Genomic DNA, 22835 nt, shown 5'->3' on the forward strand with positions numbered 1-22835 from the left:
ATGTGAAGCACATATGAAGAGTTTATATTCATATGGATTACAACTAAGTTATGAGTTTGTTTCATACACAAGTGCATACAAGCTTCATGTGTGGTTTATATGAGCTTCATGTGTACTTTATATGAGCTTTACATGTGATTTATATATGAACTACATGCACTTTATATAGAGTAAATGTAAACTTCATATGAGCATCATGTGTGGTTTGTGTAGAGCGAATGTATACTTTATATGAGCATCATGTGGTTTATACAGCATATATATATGCTTTATGTGCAGTTTATATAACATACATGTACGCTTCATGTGAACTTTATATGTGGTTTATGTGCGCTTCATGCGCACTTCATATGCAACTTATACATAGTAGAGGTAAATACTTTGACACATTTAGTCCTCCTCCTCCTCACTCTCCTCCTCCTCTTCACTCTCCTCTTCACTCTCTGAGTCTTCTTCATCCTCACTCTCCTCATCACTGTCTGTCATTTCTATTCCTGCTTCTTGATTCCTCTTCTTTTCCTCCTGCTTGGCAATGACCCGTTGAGTGTGTATGAATAACAGCACATGCATCGTGAAGTCAAAGTTGCTAACTGTCATTCGGTTGAGAACAGTCTGGAAACCTCCAATCCATGCATTGAGCTGTTCACAGGCCTAAGCTCAAATTAGACAAGTATGACTGCTAGACCACTAAATTCACTTACCTGAGTGTTGAAAGCCCTCTTATAGTAAGGGTTGCCTTGCTTGTCATTGGCAACCACTACAAGATTTGGTGCATCTCCATTGAGGGGTGCTGGATTGCACCAGGTCCGGCAAAGATGATCAGTGATCCGGTGGTTGATGTAGTGGTATGAGTCCACAATAATCCTAGTTGTTGGCTCCCAAGTAGGCCAGTGACCTTGCCTGACAATATGCTTGAGTAAGGCGCACCCCTTGTCAATGGCAATGTAGCTGGGGCGTGAGGCAGGATCAGGATAGACATCTTCAAGGAACTGAAGAATCTTGGCCACCCCTTCTGACTTGGCAAACTTGCGCCAGGCAAGGACCACACCACATGGAGCACAGATGGTCTCCACACAGTAGTACCTAGGAGCAGAGAAGTAGTTGTTATACTTGCTGCCACTGACCTGTTCAACCTCCTGCTCTGCAAGGTCATCATGCTCTGGCGCCTCTGCTCCTCCACCAACAGGCAACCACTCCTGCCTCTCCTCCTGAGCCCTCCTCAACATCCTCTGAACTCCTAAGAGTGAGGAGTTGGCATAGCGAGCCCGGTAGACCCTCCACTGCTCCTGGTGATTGACACATGCCTGAGTCCCAGCCACCTTGACTCTGACACAGTCTTTCATGCGACAACGGACCCCCATCTCGTCCTGATGTGCCTTGCAAAACACTCCAGTCTGAGCATTAAGCAATCCCACCTCACACCCTGGCATGGCACAGTGACAAGGCCCCATGACAATGCCATCAATAACAATCATGTGAACGTCAGCAGGATTGCTAAGGGCAGCCCCCCCAGCAGGTTCAGATGCATCACTGGCTGGGACATCATCAACATCCTGTTGGAATGATGTAATCCGGCACATGATCACCATTTGAATGGACTGGAAAGGGGCATTGCCCGGCCAGTAATGAATAAATGGTTGGGTGGTCATGTGATGGGGAATACATAATTGTTGGTTGTGCAGTCATTGAACAAGGCCAGATAGCTCAGATGGTTAGAGCGTCTGGAAAGCATCCAGGAGGTCCTTGGTTCAAACCCTAGTCTGGCCATCTTTTCTTGCCCCTGATTTTAACAGGTTATGGGCCCTGCATCAGGTGATTGGTCACCTGAGCGTGTGAATTGATGTGCTGGATTAGGGGGCTGTGTTGGAATGATGTAATCCGGCACATGATCACCATTTGAATGGACTGGAAAGGGGCATTGCCCGGCCAGTAATGAATAAATGGTTGGGTGGTCATGTGATGGGGAATACATAATTGTTGGTTGTGCAGTCATTGAACAAGGCCAGATAGCTCAGATGGTTAGAGCGTCTGGAAAGCATCCAGGAGGTCCTTGGTTCAAACCCTAGTCTGGCCATCTTTTCTTGCCCCTGATTTCAACACATCCATGGCCTCAGCATCTTCCACAGCAGGGCCTGCATACTCTGGGACAGCATGATTTTCATCATGGCCAGCAAGAGCAGCAGGATTGTCAGGCTGATTAGGGATCACGTCAGCCACATCCTTGAATGCATGACAACACTCATCACAAGAATGCCCCTCTGCACTGTGGATGATTCCCCCATCTCCCAGATACTCATATGCAGCAGTCACGAGGTCCTTGACAGCCATGTTGTCCACAAAGAGGAGCTCAGCACCACTAGGCTCAGCAAGCAACCGGATGGACTCCAAGACAAAAGCCTTCCAGGTATGCTGTAGTTGGCATTGACAATAGCCCTGGAGACCAGGCAGTCAACCCAGACCTGAGTTCCGGCTTTGAGGTATTTGGTGTCTGGAAGGTGAATCGCAAGGCGGCAATCGTTAGAAGGGTCGTTGAAGCTCTCATGGTCAGCCCAGAACATGGAGGAACATGCAGGACATTTCCCTGCAAGTACTGGAACCTTCTCAAAGCACTCGCTCCCCCTAAGCAAGGTGGCTTTGGAGACATCACGGTACCACTGGTACTGAGTCAGAGCACGACCAGGAGATGTAGCATCAGAGCATTGCATGACAGTGGGAGTGATGATGAGGACAGGGCGAATATTGGCGGTGGCGATCGGTGGGGAGGAATAGGGTGTCATAGGTAGTTCTGGCATCAGAAGAGACAGAGGTGTTGGTGCTAGAACCAGATGCAGAGCCAGAGTTGGAGCCAGAGTCAGAGCCAGAGTCAGTGTCAGTGTTCATTTCAGTATCCGAGTCATCATCAGCGACAAGGGAGTCAAGCTGAAGCCTGTCTTTGATAGCAAGGACAAAGGCAGCCATCCAGCTAGTCACGACCTGAGTGTTGGTAGGGACAGCTTGTTGTTGACCATGAAGGTTGAGAAGGTCGGTGTTGTTGGTGACGCTGAAGAGGAGCATCAAGACGGTGGCAAGAGTGATGTCGGCACCAAAGCTGGACTTGATCACTTTGGCAAAGTCAGCAAAAAGGATGCCTGGGAAGGGATCCTCCAGTGGTGCTGCAGAGACACATGGAAGGAGTCCGAGGAGCAGCCAGAAAGAGAGCAGCATGAGCAGGGCCTGTAAAGAAAAACTGCTGAAGTCAGTACAAGTTGAAATGCAAGGTGAGATAGATTCAAACAAGAAATGGCAACACGAAATCATTTGAATTACAACTATGATTCACAAACAGACTACCTACTTTGAAGTTGAGGCCTTCTTGGACTTCTTTTCCTTGGCCAGCCTGGCCTTCTCCTTGGCCCTCTTCTCCTTGTCCTCCTTGTCCTTCAACTCCTTTGTGACAGCTGCCAAGTTCTCCTTTGTAAGCTTGCGAGTTCCCCAGACAGCTCTGTGTTCCTCTGAGCTCTGATTGTAAGTGGGGTCGTTCAACAGAGCATGGAGGATGGGGAACTGCTCAGTGTTGTCGAACATCTTGGAGTAGGTGTTGTAGTTGGTCTTGCAGATGTAGAGTGAGCGAAGTTCGTCGTGTTAAACTTTAGGCTATTATAGTCTGATTAGAAGCTTGTAGAAGCGTCCTAATACACTCTAATTGCCTTGGTAACAATCACTAATGATGTTGATGCAATCAATCAATAATATGTAATGATTTGCGCTCTATTGACTCTTTGTGTCTATTACTCTAGACATGTATGGAAAATGACCATCCCAGGTTCCCACGGGTACTGTTCTGCGCGAGGCGTGAATATTGGTGTCCACTAAATCGCGTCCGAATTTGATTAGCTCCGGAGCAGCTTGGGAACATGCCAGACATCATTCTAATGATGGCTCCATGTTTCATTTTCGCTCCTTTTGCTTCCCTGCTGAGACCGAGGCGTTCCGGTGCCTGTTCCGGCTGTCACAATAGAGGTCAACAGACCTACTAATGGGGCGCTGAACGTGGGAACGTTGCATTGACCGTGGGAGTCGTGCACTTGTAATGTATGTACAGATTGCTAAACAGTGCTTGCGCACTTTTAGCAATCCTGTCAACACCAGTCATCCCATGATGACCTGGGTCGTCCCAATGGGTGTTGGCAGTGTCTATGGGTGGTCCCCAATGCGTGGGAACCGGGCGCTTGGTATAGCGCAACTTTGTTATACATTTGTACAACAAGTGTGCACATCACTTCAACACGTCAATGGAAAGATCACGACCAGTCCACTTCCCTGCATTCTTCAGTTCCAACCACTTCACTGGGACTTGGGCAGCTGCCTCTTCATCCGAGCATAGATCTGCAGGATCTCACCCTTCTGAGATGCCTTGGGCGTCATGCTGTAGGGCACCTTCAGCATGATGGCAAGCTGAAGAAGGGTGGGGTCGGAGAAGGCGGTGGTGAGCTGCTGGGAAATGGTAAGCGAGGCGGTGTCGGCACCAGCAGTGGAGATGGAGGCAGAGGGGGCAAGAGATGAGATGGTGGAGGGAGCATCGACAGAGGTGACAGAGGGGGAAGGAGGGGGGTGGAAGCCAGAGCCTTGGGTTGAGTGTTCCTGAGTGAGATAGAGTCAGAATTTTTTTCAAGTCAAGTCGGAATTTGCTTACCATTAACAACTCCATTTCCTTGTTGTTGTCCCACTCAACAGGCTCATCCCCCTCAATAGCCACAGCAAATGGGCCCTTCATCTCCCAGTCATCGTTAACCACAACGAGATGTCAGAGTCTAAATGGCAACAAATAGTAAGCAAAAAACGCGAAGTCAAAATGTGTGACATACCTGCAAGAGCGGTCATTTTCTTGACCATAGCCTTAAGGATAGGCCCCAAGGTGTAAGCCAAAGGGATCCTTACAGCACGGGGCTTAGCAATGGTGCAGTCCTCATGCTTGTACACCAAGACCCTGCCCTCATTGTGAATGGGGACAAGGTCTGCTTGCTGGGTATCTAAGAAAGAAGTCAGTAGGTGAGCCAAGTATGAAAAGCACAAACTCACTGAAGTCAGCCATGTTGGGGGCTACCCCATGTCCTTTGGCCCTTGCAACTCCACCCTGTTAAACTATAGGCTATTATAGTCTGATTAGAAGCTTGTAGAAGCGTCCTAATACACTCTAATTGCCTTGGTAACAATCACTAATGATGTTGATGCAATCAATCAATAATATGTAATGATTTGTGCTCTATTGACTCTTTGTGTCTATTACTCTAGACATGTATGGAAAATGACCATCCCAGGTTCCCACGGGTACTGTTCTGCGCAAGGCGTGAATATAGGTGTCCACTAAATCACGTCCGAATTTGATTAGCTCCGGAGCAGCTTGGGAACATGCCAGACATCATTCTAATGATGGCTCCATGTTTGATTTTCACTGCTTTTGCTTCCCTGTGGAGACCGAGGCGTTCCGGTGCCTGTTCCGGCCGTCACAATAGAGGTCAACAGACCTACTAATGGGGCGCTGAACGTGGGAACGTTGCATTGACCGTGGGAGTTGTGCGCTTGTAATGTATGTACAGATTGCTAAACAGTGCTTGCGCACTTTTAGCAATACTGTCAACACCAGTCATCCCATGATGACCTGGGTTGTTCCCATGGGTGTTGGCAGTGTCTATGGGTGGTCTCCAATGCGTGGGAACCCGGCGCTTATGTAGCGCAACTTTGTTATACATTTGTACAACAAGTGTGCACATCACTTCAACAGCATACTGGGTAGGATTTGGTGATTGTATGACCTTCACGAGACCATCAAGATATCTTGAAACTGAGTGTGATGACATTTGAGCAAGGTCGACATCTGGATGACTATTGTGCTGGTCCGGCTGCAGAAGCGCTAGGTAGTAATGTGGGCCTCCTGGTTTGTGACGTCCTGATAGCCCGCAAATTATGCAAGCATACTCTCTGTGGTGACCAACCCAGTTCGCAATTTGAGCCATTCCAATGGAATCTGCTGTTGCAAAGGCTAAATGTAGCTGGGAACAGAATACATGTTCGTTGGCGGGATCCCAGACAGCAAGACCGCCATCATTTTGGATTGCCGCAAAGTGATAAAGACCTGGGAATAAGAAGGAGTCGATGTTTTTGGGGTGATTTGGACCCTGAATACAGCCGCCAGGAAGAACATAACGAAGCTTGTAGCGTTTGTCGGGTGATAGATTGAGGACTACCCAAATGTATATCCGGCAGTCAGATTGTTTCATTTTGTACAGCTGGGCACCATCGATTGAGAAGAGAAGGACCGTATCACCACCTTTCATACGCCCTTTGCATACAGCCTCAAGATATTCGCTCCCGCATATGAAATCATTGTAAAGGGGGATTTTGCCACCATTTTTTTATATCTCGCGCAAGATAGCATCTGTCCACCATTGTCAATATTGCATATCTTCAGCACTGCTGGCTGAGGACCACTGTGCCTGGATTTGCGGGCCAAGGGGTATAGTCGTGAATGTCTTGCGAGGGCTTCCGGACAGAGTCTTTTGAGCTTCATGACAAAGAGGACAGTTTGCGAGCTTCTTGAACGGACCGGTGAAGGCTATGCAGCTATTAAAGCACATGTCATGTTCAATAGGATAGACTCCTAGTAGGTTCGCCAGCTGCGTCCGAATGGCATTGTAAGTCAATAATTCGGCACCAGGGACGTTATCCTGAACAACAGCACATGTTTTGGTATACATGTCTTCAGATGTGTTTCTACAGGATTGAAATAGCCCCAGTGAGAACTGAACATTGGCCTCAAAGTCCGCCTCCGAGATACGTGCAGGATTCCGAAGACGTTCAATCTTGTTGGCACTCAGCCCAGAGTTATCAAGAGTCGCTTCCTTCAGATGCTTGATGAAGTTGAGGGAGAGTTTGATCTCGGGTAACAGGGAGGTTATTGGCAGATCAGGCAAGTTTGTGTCATTCGCGTCTTGATCATTTCGATGTTCAGGGCTTTGTGGATTCGGCTGGTTTCCTGAGCCGTTGGGAGGATCAAGGCCCTCGGGTTTGGAGGACACTGGTTGTTGGGGAAATCCAAGAGGTGGTGGGGAAGCTGGATGGCTGTCTTCGAGACACATCTGGAGTAAGGATGATAGAATGAGTACTCTGTTTAAATTTATTAATCTGAGGTCTCACTTGAGTACCACAGCCATCATTCTCTGGTTCTTGGGTCATATGGCGATGCTTTCCCAAGCTTGAATCTGAATAGGTCTTCAAGTCAGTGATCTACATGCCACATATCCAAGATAGAGACAAGTACCTTGTCTGTTCGAGTCCCCCGGGCCTGTGTCTAAGTATTGCCTGAATGTCTCGCCAAAAACGGGTGCACAATATTGGGCATGTCCGTAGTAAGTTGCCCTCAACACATACTTGCCACCTTTACAGCAAACCGGGCAGTTGCAGAACATTTGAGGCATATTGAGCAAAGTTCAAACTTGCTTGTGTGCAGAGAATGTGTCACACGTGCGAGGGACAATGTATTAGAGAATGGGCACAACGTTGGACGAACAATGAAACAAGGTATAATGGTAGCCAGCGACAACTTCCAACCATCAGGCACGCTCATTGGTGTTTGTGGGAACTTTCTGCACCCAGTCCCAACTTCCTGAAAAGTCACTGGGCATCATACCTCATGCAGCTGAGCTAACTGTTCCATGGAAAGCCAGTAGGATGCAGCATGTAGATAGACATGAGGACATAGCATGTACTGTAGTATATAAACACCCTAATAAACACCCAGAGATGTTAACTTGTTCTCTTGGGAATACAGCTAATACTAGCACCTAAGTCATTGTCTTCAGTCTCCCCCTCTCCCTACTTCTTCTACTCACTTTCTACTCCAATTCTTGTTGGGTCCGCATAAACTCTAGTAGTGTATTAGTGTCGCCCTAACATAAAACTCACTCCTATTCTTGTTGGGTTCACATACACAGTTATTGTGTATAGTGTCGCTCTAACAACTTACATATTCTAGCATCAATCAACATTTATTGGAAAGATCTAAATGTGTCCCCCATTTGTGTAGCTAACTGCAAGATTGAGGGGTGCAATTTCTATCGATATTGCCCAACCAGACTTTGAAGCCAAAGAAGGAATTCAAAGTATTCCAAGCCTACAAGGTCATATATTATATTGTTGTCTCATGCCTTGACAGCCAGTTACAAGGCCACTCATACAATGGTCATTCAGAACAATGATCATACCACTCTCTCTTATTTCTTGTTATGGGTTTATTTTTATTTACCTTACCCCCCGATGCGTAGCAAGCCATATATACTACATGCTGATAGCCCTGCAGGTATAGATTGTCTGTAAAATAAGTAATGATCGCTACATTAGAAACCATAAGTTTACATGATGGTACACCCATTCTCTGAGGGTGGACACAGCCCCTCTAACCATGTTCCTTCACATACTGAGCCGCTCGTTTCGCTCGACTTGAGGACACCACCATGCCGTTTCACTTCGATCCACTCTTGCCTCTCACTCTCTCCTACTCCGGGGACATCATACCACCATGTCAAGGTCTGACCATGGATGACAAACCTTCCGCTGCTGACCTTGACTTCTACGTCGATGAGGTTGTCCGATTGCAGGAGGAGCATTTCTCGAGGTTCGTGCAAGGGACTGATGGTACTCGAACTGCTCCCAATATCACTGGTAGGAACGTCCTTCACCGTCGCCGTGGGCGAAGTAGAGTGGCTGAGCTGGGTGCTTAAACCACTTTCAGAGACGATCGATTCTAAATCGGAATCTTTACCACCCCTCGACAGAGGCGCAGTAACGCTCCCTTTCAGCACATGCTCGCTAGCATAGTGCACCAGTGGGATATATATCTCCGTTCCTAATTCTTCATCCCCTTCGTCATTGTTCGGCCCAACCCTAACCCGGTCCTCCGCGCCGACACGTAGTGTCATTCTGAAGTCGGCTTTGGCAATGTTGAATTGGATGTCCGTAGGGATGCCTACGACTTTTGTGGGCCACGGTCGAGCGAAGGAACGCACTGCCCTGGCGCCGTCGGTCAAGAAGTCGTAAGGGTTTTCATTCCACCCAGCGAGTTCTCGTGGTGTTCGCTCCCTTAGCTTGTGAATGCTCATCGATTCCTGAGCGTCGATCGGGAGAGCCGAAGGGACTTGACCAAGAGTGTCAAGTGATAGAGATGAACTTGCCGCAGTCGTAGTTTTCCTGACTTGCGTCGGACTTCCCGCATTCTTTCCCGCCAACAATTTAGCCTGAGAGCTATCCGACATCTCAAACATCGATCCTTCCTGCTGTTGGTTCCCTTCGTCTTGGTGAACCAGCATATCCTCCGGGCACCACAAACTCAAATCCTCCATATTCCAGCCGTCCCCCCAATCGTGGGTCCCGTCCGGGCAATATGTCCATATCGTATAATTCAGGGCGTTCACCCCATCGCAAGCATTCATACTGGCATCCAGCGCTCGTTCTTGACGACTGTAGTCGCCCGCATATTTCCCCCCGTCCGTCCATCCATACGAACGTTTGTCGTCCATGTCGTACGGTATTCCGATTTCACCTATAACCGTGGGGTACTTCGGCACACCATTGCTGAGCACAAGCGCATCGGACTTGAGCACGCCTAGCTGTTCCTGAAGCGACTTCCGTATACTCCGTTCGCCCATCTTAACGGCTTGCAATGGGGAAGAGTACTTCCCTCGTAACACACCCAGTGCGTCCGCATTAAACCAGTTCCAATGTCGGGTGATCAGCGTCAGTCCGTCGTAGTAGTGGGTGGAAAGGCAGCAGCGCCCCTGAAGTTCAGATTCGTCGATTATTGGCGGTGGAGCGAAGACCGGAGGTTGAACAAACATTATAGACTCGGGGTGGGCTTTCCGTATGCGTTCGGTGTAAGCTTTCCAATGAGGCTTCCAGTAATCGTCGATAAATTCTGCCTCTGCGCCAGGTTCTGCATCAGGGATATATCTGAAATACTCTGGGCGCATGATGAAACCAGTCTCGACATCCCATACGCCGTGAAGAGCCCATACACAGGTGCCAAGCCTCCACCTGAGATCTCGCCTCCAACCCCAACGCGGATGTACACCGTCGACCTCAGTCTCCGGAGACGCCCAAATCTTTAGACCTTTAGGATCAACGGTCACGGTACCATTTCGTTGTGGCCCGAAAACGCCGAACGTCCAGTTCTCCACCGTTTGCTCTTGGCCCATGCCTAATCGCATAGACTGAGCAGGCGTAGGGTATGTACCCTTCTTAAGCGTAGAGCCTTGCTTGACTGGGTTAACGTTAAGGTCTTGCCATCCGCACAGGCCTTCGAATGGTTCGTTCAGGCTGTCCCACCCGATCACACACTCATCCAGCAATCCGCCAGCATCCTTCAGACAATCCGCTAGTCGACCGAAGGATTCGATATAGTGCTCCTGCAGATAGTCTTGGATGTTCTTGCCGTCGATGATACACCGTGGGGCAAAGTCGCGGCCAGCAAAGAAGAGGGTGAAGAGGGTCTGCGAAGCGAGGCGGCCGTAGTTCGTTGACCATATCATGGCAGGTAGTGATGCAGGATCGGCAACATGAGCAAGGGGGTATTCGGAGTGAATGACGGCAGCTTGTGTCGCGGTGAAGTTGCGTGGATCCAACCCGCACGCGGCGAGTGTCCAGAAAGGTGCACCCGAACCACCTGAGTACCGCGACCACTGATAAGATATGCTTTGAGATTAGGTTTCAATGACAGCACACGAGAGTTTACAACGCACAGTGTCTTGGTGAGGGTCCATGTACACTTTGAAGCCGTAGTCTTTACATTTGCGTATTACGCGCACGACATAGTCCATGAATTCGTGGTCGTGCTCCCCACTGGAGACAGGTGAGAAGTTCATCAGGGAACGGGCTAGGTATCACTCACGGACCAGCATGCTCTAAGGCCTCCCATGTTACAGGGAAACGCAGCAAGTTAAAGCCCCAACCGCGCAATCGTGCCAGATGAACGTCTGCGGATCCATCATCTATGTTCAAGGGCCTGCCGATGAAACTGGTGTCTCCCCGCTCCCCCGACTCCCAGAAATCATCCAAAACGTAGGACGGCATTCCGACTGGGGCCTTGGAAGCACCAGATAGGTTTACCCCTCGCAGCAGGAGGGTTCTACCATGATTGTCGACGAAGTTGCATGCGGTGGTGTGAATGTAGGAATTCGAAGTTATGGGTTCGCCCGTCGCTGGCGAAATGTTCGGGATTCTGGGCATTTGGTGGTTGAAGCTCAAGTGGAGGTCTGCTGGCGCTAGGTTATCGTACCACAATTGCTGTCCATATTTGGTAATCAGTCCAACTTATCCGGCCCGACACTGCAGCGCTTAGCCGACGACGATCCATCCACTCATTCAACTACAGTCCACAACGGCTATACAGATGTACTGACATCTCAACCCTTTTAGCTCCAAGTACTCTACTCGTACTAGTTTCGATGGATCAGCCTCGCGTTGCTGCATCGTGGACGGGGAACACTACGCTTACGTAACTCTAACGTTCTTGATGTGGTTTGGACGAGCTGTGTGCTGTATCTGTCTCGCCATGAAGCTATAATGCCCATTGCCCCCGTCCAGAGCCAGAATAACTCATCGCTATCAGGCAATCACGACCATATCTATCAATCTGATATTATTTGCACCGTCTACTGATTTGTATAAGTAGTGCGCTTTCGCCTGCTCTCCAAACGAATTCCGATATAACCCCACTTTCTTGCAGATGTCGAACCCAGCAACGACAGACTGTCCAATACTCGTGTGGATGCTCTCGTTGAACCGGGAATATACCAAAGAAGTAAGCGAATCAACTATCCCCACCGGCTGCAAGTCCTCATAAATCTAATCAAGGAATATGATGCCTGTTACCAAGTAGTAAAGGAATGCGTGCCTCATGAAAATGTCAATTATAATCCCCCAGATGCAGATACATTCAGTGAGCCTCCTGTGCCTCTTCTCACTCAAATCTTACCAATCGTGCCAGGACAATTGATGACATTAATGTTGCCATTGCTGATGATGAGACATAGACGGATACCTAGAGCCAAGTGGCGGGACTGCGTGACTCCTACCGGAAAGCATTGGATTGAGCAGGTGCAGTCGTACGCTCCGTCTCCTCTTGTGTCTTCGATGTTGATATACAATCCCGATGTTCAAAGATTCCAGACGATCTACCGCCAGAAAAGTTTCTGCACTCGATGATTGGATACCATTTGGCCACCGAAAACTCGCTGTGTGGGATGGCTATGACCCAGGGTATTCAGCGTAAAGTCATCAACATTGGTCTGGGGATGAAACAGCTTCTTGTTGAGCCACGCGGAATCTCGATGCAGACCTACGTAGAGTCGTTCTCACATAAAGTATGTCCTCTCCATGCGTTGTACTCTTCTCAGACGGAATTGACTCGTATCCCAAGCTTACCCAGCTGGAACTTTCAATGATATCGCCTGATCTTGGTGACGAAGTGATGCTGCGAAGATTATGCATCATCATTTCCCTCAAACAGGCCTATATCAAAGCAATCGGTCAACCAATAGGTTTCGACTGGTCGCGGCTAGAATTCAACATCCCTGAAGAAACCGTCATTGGCGATGGCCATCCGCTAACAGGATGGGAATTCCGTATATTTAAAGCCAACCTTGGTGTCGCGCGCAAAGAGATCCTCGTTGAGGAACAGTATCAGTGCGTCTGTGCGTTCTTCCGAGGGACAAAGGACTCCAAGTTTATATGGCACGAGTCTCAAAAAGAGCTGGAATCCTGGGTGCAATTCATAAATATCGACCAAATGGTCAAAGTCATTCCGAAACTTACTGCATGATCTACGATACGCATGACCCCCCATAATTCAAGACTATTTATTGGAGTCTGTCTTATTTACGTCTGTTCGTTGCTCTCTAATTGCAGTCATCTTGAAATCACTCGGGCTTGATCTTGACGCCCACGATGTCGATCACCAAAGTGAAACTAAAAGCTGCGCGAGAGGCCCTATCTCGCCAGGATTATCCCACTGCACGCGACGCTGCTCAGCAAGTACTAGGATATGAACCAAATGACTACCACGCGTATGTTATGTTCTCCTCATCTAGATCCAATTGCCTTAGTATCGTAGCCATGTCTTTCTAGGCCTGGCGTCGCTCGAGCTGGCTGATTTCGTTGCATGCGAACAAGTACATGCTCCATATACTCCATCCATAAGCCACTCTAACCACGCCTCCCAGGCTTATAAGAAAGCGATTGAACTGAAGCCCGAAGTCACGCTTGCTTGGCAGGTTGGCCATTGTCAACGCATCAGGTTCACCGCGCTAATCGACGGCAAAGGGCCTCACTAAATTCTACGAACGAACAGAGCGCTGGGACGATTGTGTCGTATCATTAGAGAAACAGGCGATCCTCTATCAGTATGTTCGCAGCTACCGCGATGTGCAAGTGTCATAATACCACATCACACGCACACCTCCTAGATCCGAAGCGACAAAATCTGCTGAAGCTATCCAGAAGCTAATAGACATCCGTCGAAACCACGGTACTAGAGTGCAGGTGAGAGACAGCATCTCCTATGTGCCGCTTGACCAATACACCAGTATGTCGTAGTTAGCCCAAGCCCTGAAACTGCTGCTCCATGGGTCCCCCGTGTTCGAAGCATTATCCGATCTCCCCCTTCCAGACCACACCAAGCCATCTCCCATCACGTCAATACAGGACGCTATACACAACACGCTCCCCGTACTGCAAGAGCTAGTAACTCTGTATGAAGATGAAGAACGACAAGTTATCAAGAAGGAAATCGCCAAGCGCAGAACCAGACTCGGTGCTCCCAACCTAGATCAACTCACGAGAGAGGTTAAATGCGCCGTTCTAAGTAAATCTGAGGTAAGACAATACTTACCATCATCCTTCCCCGTTTGCTCATCAGTGGGATGAAGTTACCTACCTTATATGATGAGGTCGCGGCACACCCCAATGCGTCTGAAGACGTGCGCCGTGCGGCTGAAGGAAAGCTCTTGCGATATCGATTAGAGCTTTTAGAATCGTTGGCTGGTTCAGATAATTCAGGTCTTCGCGAGAAACTATGGACAGCCCTCGACGAATCTATTAAAGGTGTTGTTCTCCTCGGTATCCCTGACGAAGTTGCCTGGGGGTTGCATTTCCAGTGGGCAGATAGTCGGAGTATCGGTAAGCATCTCGCCGCCTCTCTCCGCTCTCTTTAATATGATGGTTTCAAAGAGGGATATAACCTTGCATTGCTCCAGCAATACGCTACCCTGTTCTCTTCCTCCAAGCTCAGTCAAGTGTTTGCCGGATACCTCTCATATAGCAAAATTGGCGCGTCAGTGGAAGAGACCCAAAAGTCAGGCGAAGTCACCGTTGACTCCACATTGAACACTATTTTTGTAAATTATCACTACTTCTAGTACTCCCTCAAGCCTGCTGATGATGCAAGTAGGAAGGGCAAGAAGCTACAAATGAATTCACAATTGCCTGTCGCATCCTTGCAGAGGTTTACTCAAAGGAAAAAGACTTTCCCAGCGCCGTCAAGATGGCAAAGCAAGGCATACATATCTTGCAGCAGCAGGAAGCGCTCTATGGATTGAGCCTGCGCGGGTACATTCATATTGATAGAATGGCAGAAAATCGCGTAGGCTAATGATCACCTTTAGGACACTCCTTGGATTTTACAGTATCTTGGGGACTTCTTTGGTTGGAATCTCGCCGTTGAGATACCGCACCAAAGCCCTGTCCTTTCTCTCTGACGTTCTTCAACAAATACCCGACGACATCCCTTGCCTGCTAGCCAAAGCTCGTGTTTTGCAAGCCATTGGAAACTGGGAAGACACCACGGTCACTCTCGAACACGCCATAAAACATACGCCGCCCGATTCTCCTCTTCACCTTCTGGTTCAGGAAGAATCCGCTTGGTCTCGCTTCCATGTCTCTTGGAACATCAGCGAATTGACAACATTAGAATCCATTCTGACATCGTATAAATCGCAGCAATCGGATGAACGCGCCAGGTGCTCGTGGAGAATCGCAGAATGCTACCGAACTCTCGGAAGTGAGTTGGCCGCCTCCACATGTTCCAAATTACTCGGTTGATATTCACAGTCGTTTAGATGACTACAGTCCGGACGCCTATCGCTTCTACATTGCGTCCTTGAAAGCGAGTTCCACATTCGCTCCTGCGTTCACGTCACTAGGGATTCATTACCTGATAGCAAGCAAGCCGCCGGATCGCGCGCGAGCCCTCAAATGCTTCCAAAAGGCGTTTGAACTGGACTCCAGGGAAACGTATGCGGCGGAGCAACTTGCCACAGGTTTCGCAAATGAAGGAGCATGGAGCCTAGTTGAAGTTGTTGCACGGAGAACCATACAGGGTATCAATGTAGAGGTCGACCTTCCCGGCTTTGAAGCTGAGGATGATGATCCGCACTCTGCATTGACTTGGGCGTGGAAGGCAGTTGGCGCCGTTGAGTTGGTACGTTCTCCTTGTCATGCTGCTCCCTTGCTCCATTCTTTTACCGTCTTTTATAGACCAACAAAAAATATAGCGCCGCGATCACAGCCTTCCAAATGGTCCTTCGGTCGCAACCCCTCGACCACTCCTCTTGGTTATTCCTTGGCGAGACATACCAAAAGGCAGGTCGCTTCACCGCGGCGCTCAATGCGTTCACTCGTGCGCAAGAGCTAGCTCCGAACAGCTGGATACCTTCCTATAATATTGGCCTATTGAAACGACAAACCTCCGAATACGCAGAGTCGATTGTTTGCTTACAATCCATCCTCGACCTTCGACCCACTGAGTTTGGCGTCCTTATGGCCCAGGCGCAAGCATATCTTGAGCTAGGATGCAGCGAGTTCAACTCGGGCATTTTCGCTCGTGCAACGACTGCCTTCATAGAAGGTATCCGAGCCGCTCTGCTTGCGACATCTACGGACGCTGCAGGATTGCGCAATCCCTCTTGGAAGTTAATTGGCGATGCCTTGGTTATGCTGGCTCGAACCTCCATTGTCCCTAACTCATCGATTATCACACCAATCTTTGCTGATCTAGTCTCTAAACTTCCAAGTAGCTCGACGGACCGGCTGCGGGGGGTCTACTCGTATCTTGGTGCAGAGGTGATCTCCTTTGCACACACGACTGAGTTGGCAGTAGCGGTTTATAGCCACCGTGTTTCTCTTGACCACTCTGAAACTTCTGTCTCTGCTAGCGCCCACTTCGATCTGGCCACTTCGCTTATCTGCTGGCTAAAAGAATCCCCCAGGCGCAATGGTGCCGAAGTCGCCAAGGAGTTTATCAGCACATCACTACTTCAAGCCCTCAGATTGGATCCCACCAACGACTTGTATTGGGTGACCTTTGGAAATCATGTATTCAGTGACCAGCCCAAGGTTGCTCAGCACGCCTTCATCAAAGCTTTGGAAATTAATCCGAAGGTCTGTGCTCTAATGATGCTATATCGTAGCGTACTTACTATTGTAGAGCGCAACTACTTGGACCACTCTGGGCCTTCTATATCTCCACTACGACGACATGGAACTCGCTGGAGAAGCTCTCCGCAAAGCCCAAGTCCTCGATCCTGATTATCGCTTGGCATGGGTCGCCCAAGCTCTAATGGAGGAGTCTTTAAGTAACTTTGCGAGGAGCAGTACCCTTATAGAGCATTCACTTGGAATGAAGCTGAATTCAGTATGCAGCACACCATTCCTTGTCGCCTCTAATGATAATGTGTATAGGCTTGTTCTGATCTCTGGTATGCCTCAAAAGTGCTCGCCTCCCAAAACGCCTCTCATGATGGCTCTTCCGACGCATTGCTACCTGCGTTCTTCGCTCTAGGCCGTTATGTAGGCCAAAATCCCAAAGACGCATACAGTCTACAACTCTACGGACTACTTTGCGAAAGGTTGGGGCACCTCACCGAGGCCGTGACATCACTTAACGGAGCAATTGCCATTCTGGAAACGGCGTATGAAGAATTGGAATCGCAGGAGGTCGAAACCCAGTTTGCCACTGCCAGCGGAAATCTCGCGAGAATTAAACTAGCCTTGAGCGATTACCAGGGTGCTATCGACGCCTATAACAACGCACTCGGCCTTCTTTCAGAGGAAGATAACTCGCCTAGCACGCTGCTCCTGCGATTCCAGTCTTCCCTTGGCAGTGCTTTGGCACACTTCAAATTGGGTGACCTGGCATCCACAACGTCTTCGATAGAAACAGCGATACGGAGTGCAGGGGATGATCTACGCTTACGAGGCCTGGTGAACGTGCTTCACAGTCAGATTTTGTGGAAGTCGGGCGACGAGTATCGCGAACATGCGATATCTGGTTTGCTTGAACAGTGAGATTCACGTACCTCCTTGGTCATATTTATCTGTCTTACAGAGTTAACCCACTACTACAGCGTGGCTGAGGACGTCGAGAATCTTCGCGTCATGCAGACGCTGGTCACCATGGGCATACTCACAGAAGACGAGAGCCTAATCGACGCCGCAATCTCTGAAATCATCAACCTACCCCTCGATAAACGACAACGTTTGGACCCAAGAGGGGATATTAATTATCTCCTCATTCAGAATCAACTCGGACAGGTGAGCAACGACTTTGTTTCTGCCCCACGTCTGCTTATTAACAATGTTAGAGCAACACTGCTGGGGCAATACTGACCGCTCAGCGAGCTGTGAAGGTGGCACCCACGAATGATACCATGCGACGAACCATGGCGTCGTTGGAGGTCCAAAATAAATCGTTCGGCACCGCATTATCAATGCTCGCAGGCGCGCGCGATGTCACAGACAACGCCGCCGACTCTGCGGATTCCTTCACGCTACACGCGGCCGCCTCTGCGCTCTCTAGAAGTGGCGGGCACTCAATGGCACAGAAAGCCGTCATGCTCGCGCCGTGGAAACTGCAGCCATGGCTGGCATTAGCGTATATTAGATCATTAGGAGAATCAGGCTGACTCTAAAGAACAAACACATATTGTATACGACAAGGAATGTGACCCGCTCATCTATAACCCATGCGCTCGCTACGCGCTTGAGACTGAATTCCGTAGGATATAGCGAAGGCGGGTCGACACAGCATCTTCGCCGTCATTTCCCTGCGTGATACTAGACAACCACCAGTTCAACCGTCTCCGCTGCTCTGAGAGGCTCACTTCCGAGAAAAGGCTGGTGATGATGAACGCACAATCAGATAAACAGGGCGTGCGGTGAAAGGTAACCTGGGTACTCACAGGCCTCGTTCTTCCAGTGCGCTGCGGACCTCCTCGGCTTCGAGTTTCTCTTCCTTCGCCAACAATTCGTCGTCCATGGCAATGAAGTTCAAGTGCTGACGAATACGTCGTTTCCGTAGCAAGTCGGGTCCCCAAGTAGAAAGCCTCAAGATCCTGCAATAGACATGCGTTCAGTGATGTCGGACGTCGTGTGCGTAAATATAGGACTTACCCGCAGACAGCCATGAATCCTTCTGGTATCGAGATACGGGAGAAGGAGAATGGAGACGCCTCTGCCGCCTCGTTTGCGAGCTGCTTCAGCGTGTCTTGGTATTCCGCTGCTATCGATAGTGCCTTGGTCTCTTTCTGTATATATATGCGTTCTTTCTGAGAGGGCAGAATGCAAGTTGATGGGAGCATGAAGGGAGCGTAGATAGCAATGAGAGGGACGATTTCCTCGACGACCAGGACAATGATAATAAACGGCACGAGTCTACGGGTGTTCAGTCGTCAATCGAGCAACTCCAGCTGCAGGAACAAGTGAAAAACAATCACTTTCTTATGTCCTCGTAGTATTGCTCGATGAAGCGGAATTCAGTTCTCGTCATGGGCGAGCCGCCAGCATGGATCCTGCTCTTTATCTCGGCAACTCTCTTGCGATTGGTGAACACAAGCTTTATGCCTCGGTAGTAGAATTTCTGCAGGCGATATTAGGTATTTTCTGCGGCAGACATTGGAGACTGGCACGCACGAATAACTCTATCGCCTTATGAAGCAGCCGGCGTGCCCAATTCGCGTTTGGCGGGGCTGGTTTCATCAAGCCGTGCTTCTCAGCGTCCTCCAAGTCTCGCTTCGACGTCTCTATTACGGGTGTCGACGACGCGGTAGTGCTGCTTGCAGATTTGTGTTCTATCGCCCGGGCCAGAACCGAAGGGCGTTCCTTCAAATCTGGCTTCTTGGGCGTGGGGCCTAGCAGCGAGTGCTTTTTCTGCGGCAGCGGCGGGGGGACGACCTGTGCTTTGGGGGCATTGTGGCGGATCGGAGGAGGAACGGGAGAGGAGAAGCGCCTGCATTTTATGGAATTTGTGGCTGGCGGGATGCGACACTGGCGACGAGAAGCCGCGCGAATGGCTGGGATCATGGTCACTGGCAAAAAGTAGAGCGTCACGTGCACCGCATCCCTCCTGCTTCACTCCGCCACCGACATCCGCAACGGCCATGGACGCGACCACGACGACGGACACAGCGATGGCACACTCGTCCTCAAAGCCACAGTCGCCGTCGCCCCTCTCACCGCCGCCTCCGACCGCGAAGGCCGCCCTCAAATCCAAGATCGAATTGCTGAACCAGTCCATCAAATCAATCCAGCATTTGAGGCAGATCCCACCGCTTCTACTCAAACCACCCCTCAGGAAACCGCTCACCCCGTCGCGCCCCATCCCTCCCCCGACACAACACCTTGCATGGCAGCCGACGAATGCAACCCACCACTTTGAGCAGTTCCGGGGCATCCATGATCAAATATTGTCCGAACCCGTTCAGCAAGCTCTTGCGGCTGCCCGCGACAGTGAAAAGGCAGACTCCAGCGACCTGACGGTCAACGCAAGGAGGGAGACCAGAAAGCGACGGTGATTTGGGCTTCAGTTCTACCATACCCTTCATTGACCAATTCAATTAGACGGCCGCCATCTCCCAGCTCGCCTCAGCCGTATATATCCACCACCACCTCAAACCCATCCCTGTTCCCCCCACCGTCAGATACAGACCCCGAACCCCTCAAGGCTGACCAGCTTGCCCAATTCATAAGAGATTTCAACCGTGGCAATGACTCGAAACTTCACATATGGCTCCGATCTCGAAGTGCTCCGAAAGACGAACTTCCAGTAGTCGTCCGATTTACCCTGCCGGATGTCCTTACCGCCTACATCACGCTGAATTATACACCGCCACATCGTTCTACCCTGGTCACCGAGAGCGTTTCCATGTTTGCTCCGAGGGAACAAGTGAATGCTATGCCTCCCTTCTCCGTTCCATATCTCATTCGTGCCTCTCCCCCGTAGGCCACCCCACAATCCCAATCTGAGTTCACTGTTTATCAAATTCTGTCGCAACAAATATCAAAGATGATACAATCCTGTCCATTCGTTCCATTCCAGACACTCATGGTATGAATCTTGTTCGTCGTGACTCCAACTCCGAACTTACGGGTCCGCTACAGAGCCTTCTCTCTTCTTATGACGTTCTCTTCTCTGCACGGTGCGTCAAATGTAAACGGGTCCTCCCGTCGGAGGGATATATACCTGCCGTGGCCCGCTCATGGGTCACGTCCCCCGAGCTACTAGAAGGTGCCCAGGAAGCGAAGTGGGTCGCCTTTCATGTAGGTTGCCAACAGTTATAGCGCTAGCCCGGGGCCCCCTTGTACGCTACCTGAACAGGCAAAATTCATTTTCTCGATCATGCTTTGTGACCCAGGTGTACGGCGGCTCCGCGACTGGAGTCGCCACCTAGAATGGACAGCCAAACAAGGCTCTTTGAAAAAACGCTCAGGGCGGGGGAACACGAGGCTACGAGGCCGAAAAAGGATAACTCCTTCAGGGACGTTGGATTCTAATTGCGAATAACGAGGTGAAATTCAGCCATCCCGAAGGACCGTCCTTTCTTTGTTCTGTTGGCTCTTTAACAATACTCCATTGTCGTTCGGAGCTCGGTTCTTCATCATCCCTCGAGCCTTGGAGTTTGCAATTTAACCAGCCGCTGGTGGCTCGGTCAACTGTCATGTTCGTGGAAAGGGGCCCAATATCCATCTCCTGTGTTCTTGTTTCCCCTCCCGCTTGCCTAGAGGTATATATAATAAACATTGTTCGATAACGGCTAGCGTCCTTTTGCTCCATTCCCATTTCTTAGCGCAATCGTTAGGCCTCTTTTCTTGCTCACTGACCATTTCGTTCCTCAAACAATGACCCGCCCCTCCACCCGCGCAGCCGGTCGACGCACCGCAACTGCGCCGCGCACATCTCCCTGTTTCACCGAACGCTCACCAACCAAGACATCTGCAACCCCATTGATCTCCTCTCCGTCCAGTCTCGTACAGGTCTTAGACTTCAGCCCTCCTGAAGGGGGATGGGGCACCCCCGTGACGGTCCGCATTAAAGTCAAGCACAACGCTCTCCCCGCCCTTTGCACGCGACTTGTAATTGGCCATCAGGCCGTCAACACCGCCGTGCAGGAGTTTTCCGCTGCTGGGCTCGCAGGCTGGCAGCTAGATGCAGCTATACCCCGCCAAGCTTCCGATGTGAAGGTACCCATGATCGTTCAAGTGCTTGATATGAATAGCAAGGTGATAGAGTCGCTCACATTTGCTGAGTTTACATACCGCGTATCAGGCAAGTCCTCACCGTTCGATATCTCGGATCAGGCTAAACGATTCACCCTCTTTTCAGGACCAACGAAATCCGTTTCATGCTCCGAGTCACCAGCACTAAAGATCAAGCGATGTTCCTCTCATCCACTCCCTTCATCGACCGCGCGACACGTATCCTCATCAGCAACATCCGTTCGCAGATCGCAATTCCACCGCCGCCGTAAAGCTCCTTATTGTGCAAGCGGCGACAGTGACGATGATTCGACCCCGGTTCTCCGGCTGATCACCCCCCTCGAAACCATGTGCTCCGACTGGAGCGACGAAGAGCTCTCCCAGGGGCGGCGACTCGTCAAATTCTACAAACTCCAGCAAGGTAGAGACCTCCTCGTCTCCTGCGATCCCCTCATGCAGGAAGACTACCATGAATCAGACACCGTCATTTCGTGTATCTACCGTAGGGAGTCCCAGGAATTCTTTGCAACCTCCGTCGATATTATATACCTCCTCGAGAAGCTCACTAACGACGAATTTCCCGTCGAAGAGAAGAATCGCATCAGGCGCAATCTGGAGGGTCTTCGCCCTGTGACGGTGTCGAAACATAAGCACGGCTTTGAGAGGTTCTTCCAGAGCATCATGAAGTTCCCCGAGCCGAGGCCCCGCAATATCGAGAAGGATCTCAAGGTGTTCTCGTGGCACTTGCTTGGCCAAGCGTTGGCCAAGATATTGTCGAAATACGTATGCTATTCTCCTCGTCTGTCACTTCATAGCGTACTCACCAAGTCTCAACCAGACAATTGTCGGGCCATCGCCAAAGACACGCGTCCCGAAAGTAGAGGAACCGGTCCTCGTACCCAATCAAGATTGGGAGACCTACTTCCTTTCTGACGAGGAAAAGCCCTTGATGACCCATATACGCCCTTCACATGCTCTCAAACGCGAGTCATTACTGGCTCCGTATTTTGTCGACATGTCCGAAGACAGCCCTCTCCCCGTATCCGTGTCGTTGCATGACACTGGTAAGTTACTTCTGCCCATGGTCAGCCTTTGTGATTTATTCCCTACTCAGAATACGACTATTGTTCACCCGAAGAGGCCGTTGATGCCAATCTTGCAAAAGCAGCTCGTTCCGTTATGCCCAAAGAAGAATCCTTCGAAGATCTATCCTTGCCCTACCCTTACGACTCTTGGTGAACTACTGGTGCTGACCGTCACCACGTTGCTCATGTTCAATC

The 22835-nt window shown here is 50.0% G+C and overlaps 8 protein-coding genes and 1 non-coding gene across 9 annotated transcripts; 5 read left to right on the forward strand and 4 right to left on the reverse strand.

Annotated features, from left to right (window-relative positions):
- The first annotated feature begins 1693 nt into the window (after positions 1 to 1693).
- On the forward strand, positions 1694 to 1767 carry PC9H_007622. Its single transcript has one exon. It is a non-coding gene; the product is annotated as a tRNA-Ala (tRNA).
- Positions 1768 to 2055: 288 nt separating this feature from the next.
- Positions 2056 to 3564, reverse strand: PC9H_007623 (uncharacterized protein; the record flags this gene model as incomplete). Its single annotated transcript, XM_036777151.1, has 4 exons — positions 2056 to 2409; positions 2460 to 2785; positions 2823 to 3226; positions 3335 to 3564. The coding sequence occupies 4 exons, from the start codon at positions 3562 to 3564 to the stop codon at positions 2056 to 2058; spliced, it is 1314 nt and encodes a 437-aa protein (XP_036630771.1).
- A 2864-nt stretch (positions 3565 to 6428) lies between these two features.
- Positions 6429 to 7212, reverse strand: PC9H_007624 (uncharacterized protein; the record flags this gene model as incomplete). The annotated part of the gene is made up of 2 exons (XM_036777152.1): positions 6429 to 7115; positions 7174 to 7212. The coding sequence occupies 2 exons, from the start codon at positions 7210 to 7212 to the stop codon at positions 6429 to 6431; spliced, it is 726 nt and encodes a 241-aa protein (XP_036630772.1).
- Positions 7213 to 8387: 1175 nt separating this feature from the next.
- PC9H_007625 (uncharacterized protein) lies at positions 8388 to 11256 on the reverse strand (the record flags this gene model as incomplete). The annotated part of the gene is made up of 3 exons (XM_036777153.1): positions 8388 to 10709; positions 10770 to 10869; positions 10919 to 11256. 3 exons carry the CDS (start codon positions 11254 to 11256, stop codon positions 8388 to 8390), a joined length of 2760 nt encoding a protein of 919 aa, XP_036630773.1.
- A 499-nt stretch (positions 11257 to 11755) lies between these two features.
- PC9H_007626 (uncharacterized protein) lies at positions 11756 to 12850 on the forward strand (the record flags this gene model as incomplete). Its single annotated transcript, XM_036777154.1, has 5 exons — positions 11756 to 11830; positions 11884 to 11968; positions 12017 to 12126; positions 12192 to 12392; positions 12449 to 12850. 5 exons carry the CDS (start codon positions 11756 to 11758, stop codon positions 12848 to 12850), a joined length of 873 nt encoding a protein of 290 aa, XP_036630774.1.
- A 125-nt stretch (positions 12851 to 12975) lies between these two features.
- Positions 12976 to 17987, forward strand: SKI3 (Superkiller protein 3; the record flags this gene model as incomplete). Its single annotated transcript, XM_036777155.1, has 17 exons — positions 12976 to 13094; positions 13142 to 13199; positions 13251 to 13301; positions 13351 to 13430; positions 13494 to 13569; positions 13624 to 13902; positions 13956 to 14205; positions 14257 to 14423; positions 14477 to 14634; positions 14691 to 15085; positions 15144 to 15344; positions 15417 to 15505; positions 15562 to 16464; positions 16511 to 16717; positions 16765 to 17353; positions 17411 to 17616; positions 17667 to 17987. 17 exons carry the CDS (start codon positions 12976 to 12978, stop codon positions 17985 to 17987), a joined length of 4149 nt encoding a protein of 1382 aa, XP_036630775.1.
- Positions 17988 to 18056: 69 nt separating this feature from the next.
- PC9H_007628 (uncharacterized protein) lies at positions 18057 to 19383 on the reverse strand (the record flags this gene model as incomplete). Its single annotated transcript, XM_036777156.1, has 5 exons — positions 18057 to 18198; positions 18264 to 18416; positions 18475 to 18735; positions 18798 to 18940; positions 18994 to 19383. The coding sequence occupies 5 exons, from the start codon at positions 19381 to 19383 to the stop codon at positions 18057 to 18059; spliced, it is 1089 nt and encodes a 362-aa protein (XP_036630776.1).
- A 77-nt stretch (positions 19384 to 19460) lies between these two features.
- Positions 19461 to 20302, forward strand: PC9H_007629 (uncharacterized protein; the record flags this gene model as incomplete). Its single annotated transcript, XM_036777157.1, has 2 exons — positions 19461 to 19870; positions 19921 to 20302. The coding sequence occupies 2 exons, from the start codon at positions 19461 to 19463 to the stop codon at positions 20300 to 20302; spliced, it is 792 nt and encodes a 263-aa protein (XP_036630777.1).
- An 896-nt stretch (positions 20303 to 21198) lies between these two features.
- PC9H_007630 (uncharacterized protein) lies at positions 21199 to 22794 on the forward strand (the record flags this gene model as incomplete). Its single annotated transcript, XM_036777158.1, has 3 exons — positions 21199 to 22338; positions 22394 to 22619; positions 22670 to 22794. 3 exons carry the CDS (start codon positions 21199 to 21201, stop codon positions 22792 to 22794), a joined length of 1491 nt encoding a protein of 496 aa, XP_036630778.1.
- Between the last annotated feature and the right edge of the window lie 41 nt (positions 22795 to 22835).

This window comes from Pleurotus ostreatus, assembly GCF_014466165.1.
Source record: "Pleurotus ostreatus strain PC9 chromosome Unknown scaffold_5, whole genome shotgun sequence".
Lineage (NCBI taxonomy): Eukaryota > Fungi > Basidiomycota > Agaricomycetes > Agaricales > Pleurotaceae > Pleurotus > Pleurotus ostreatus.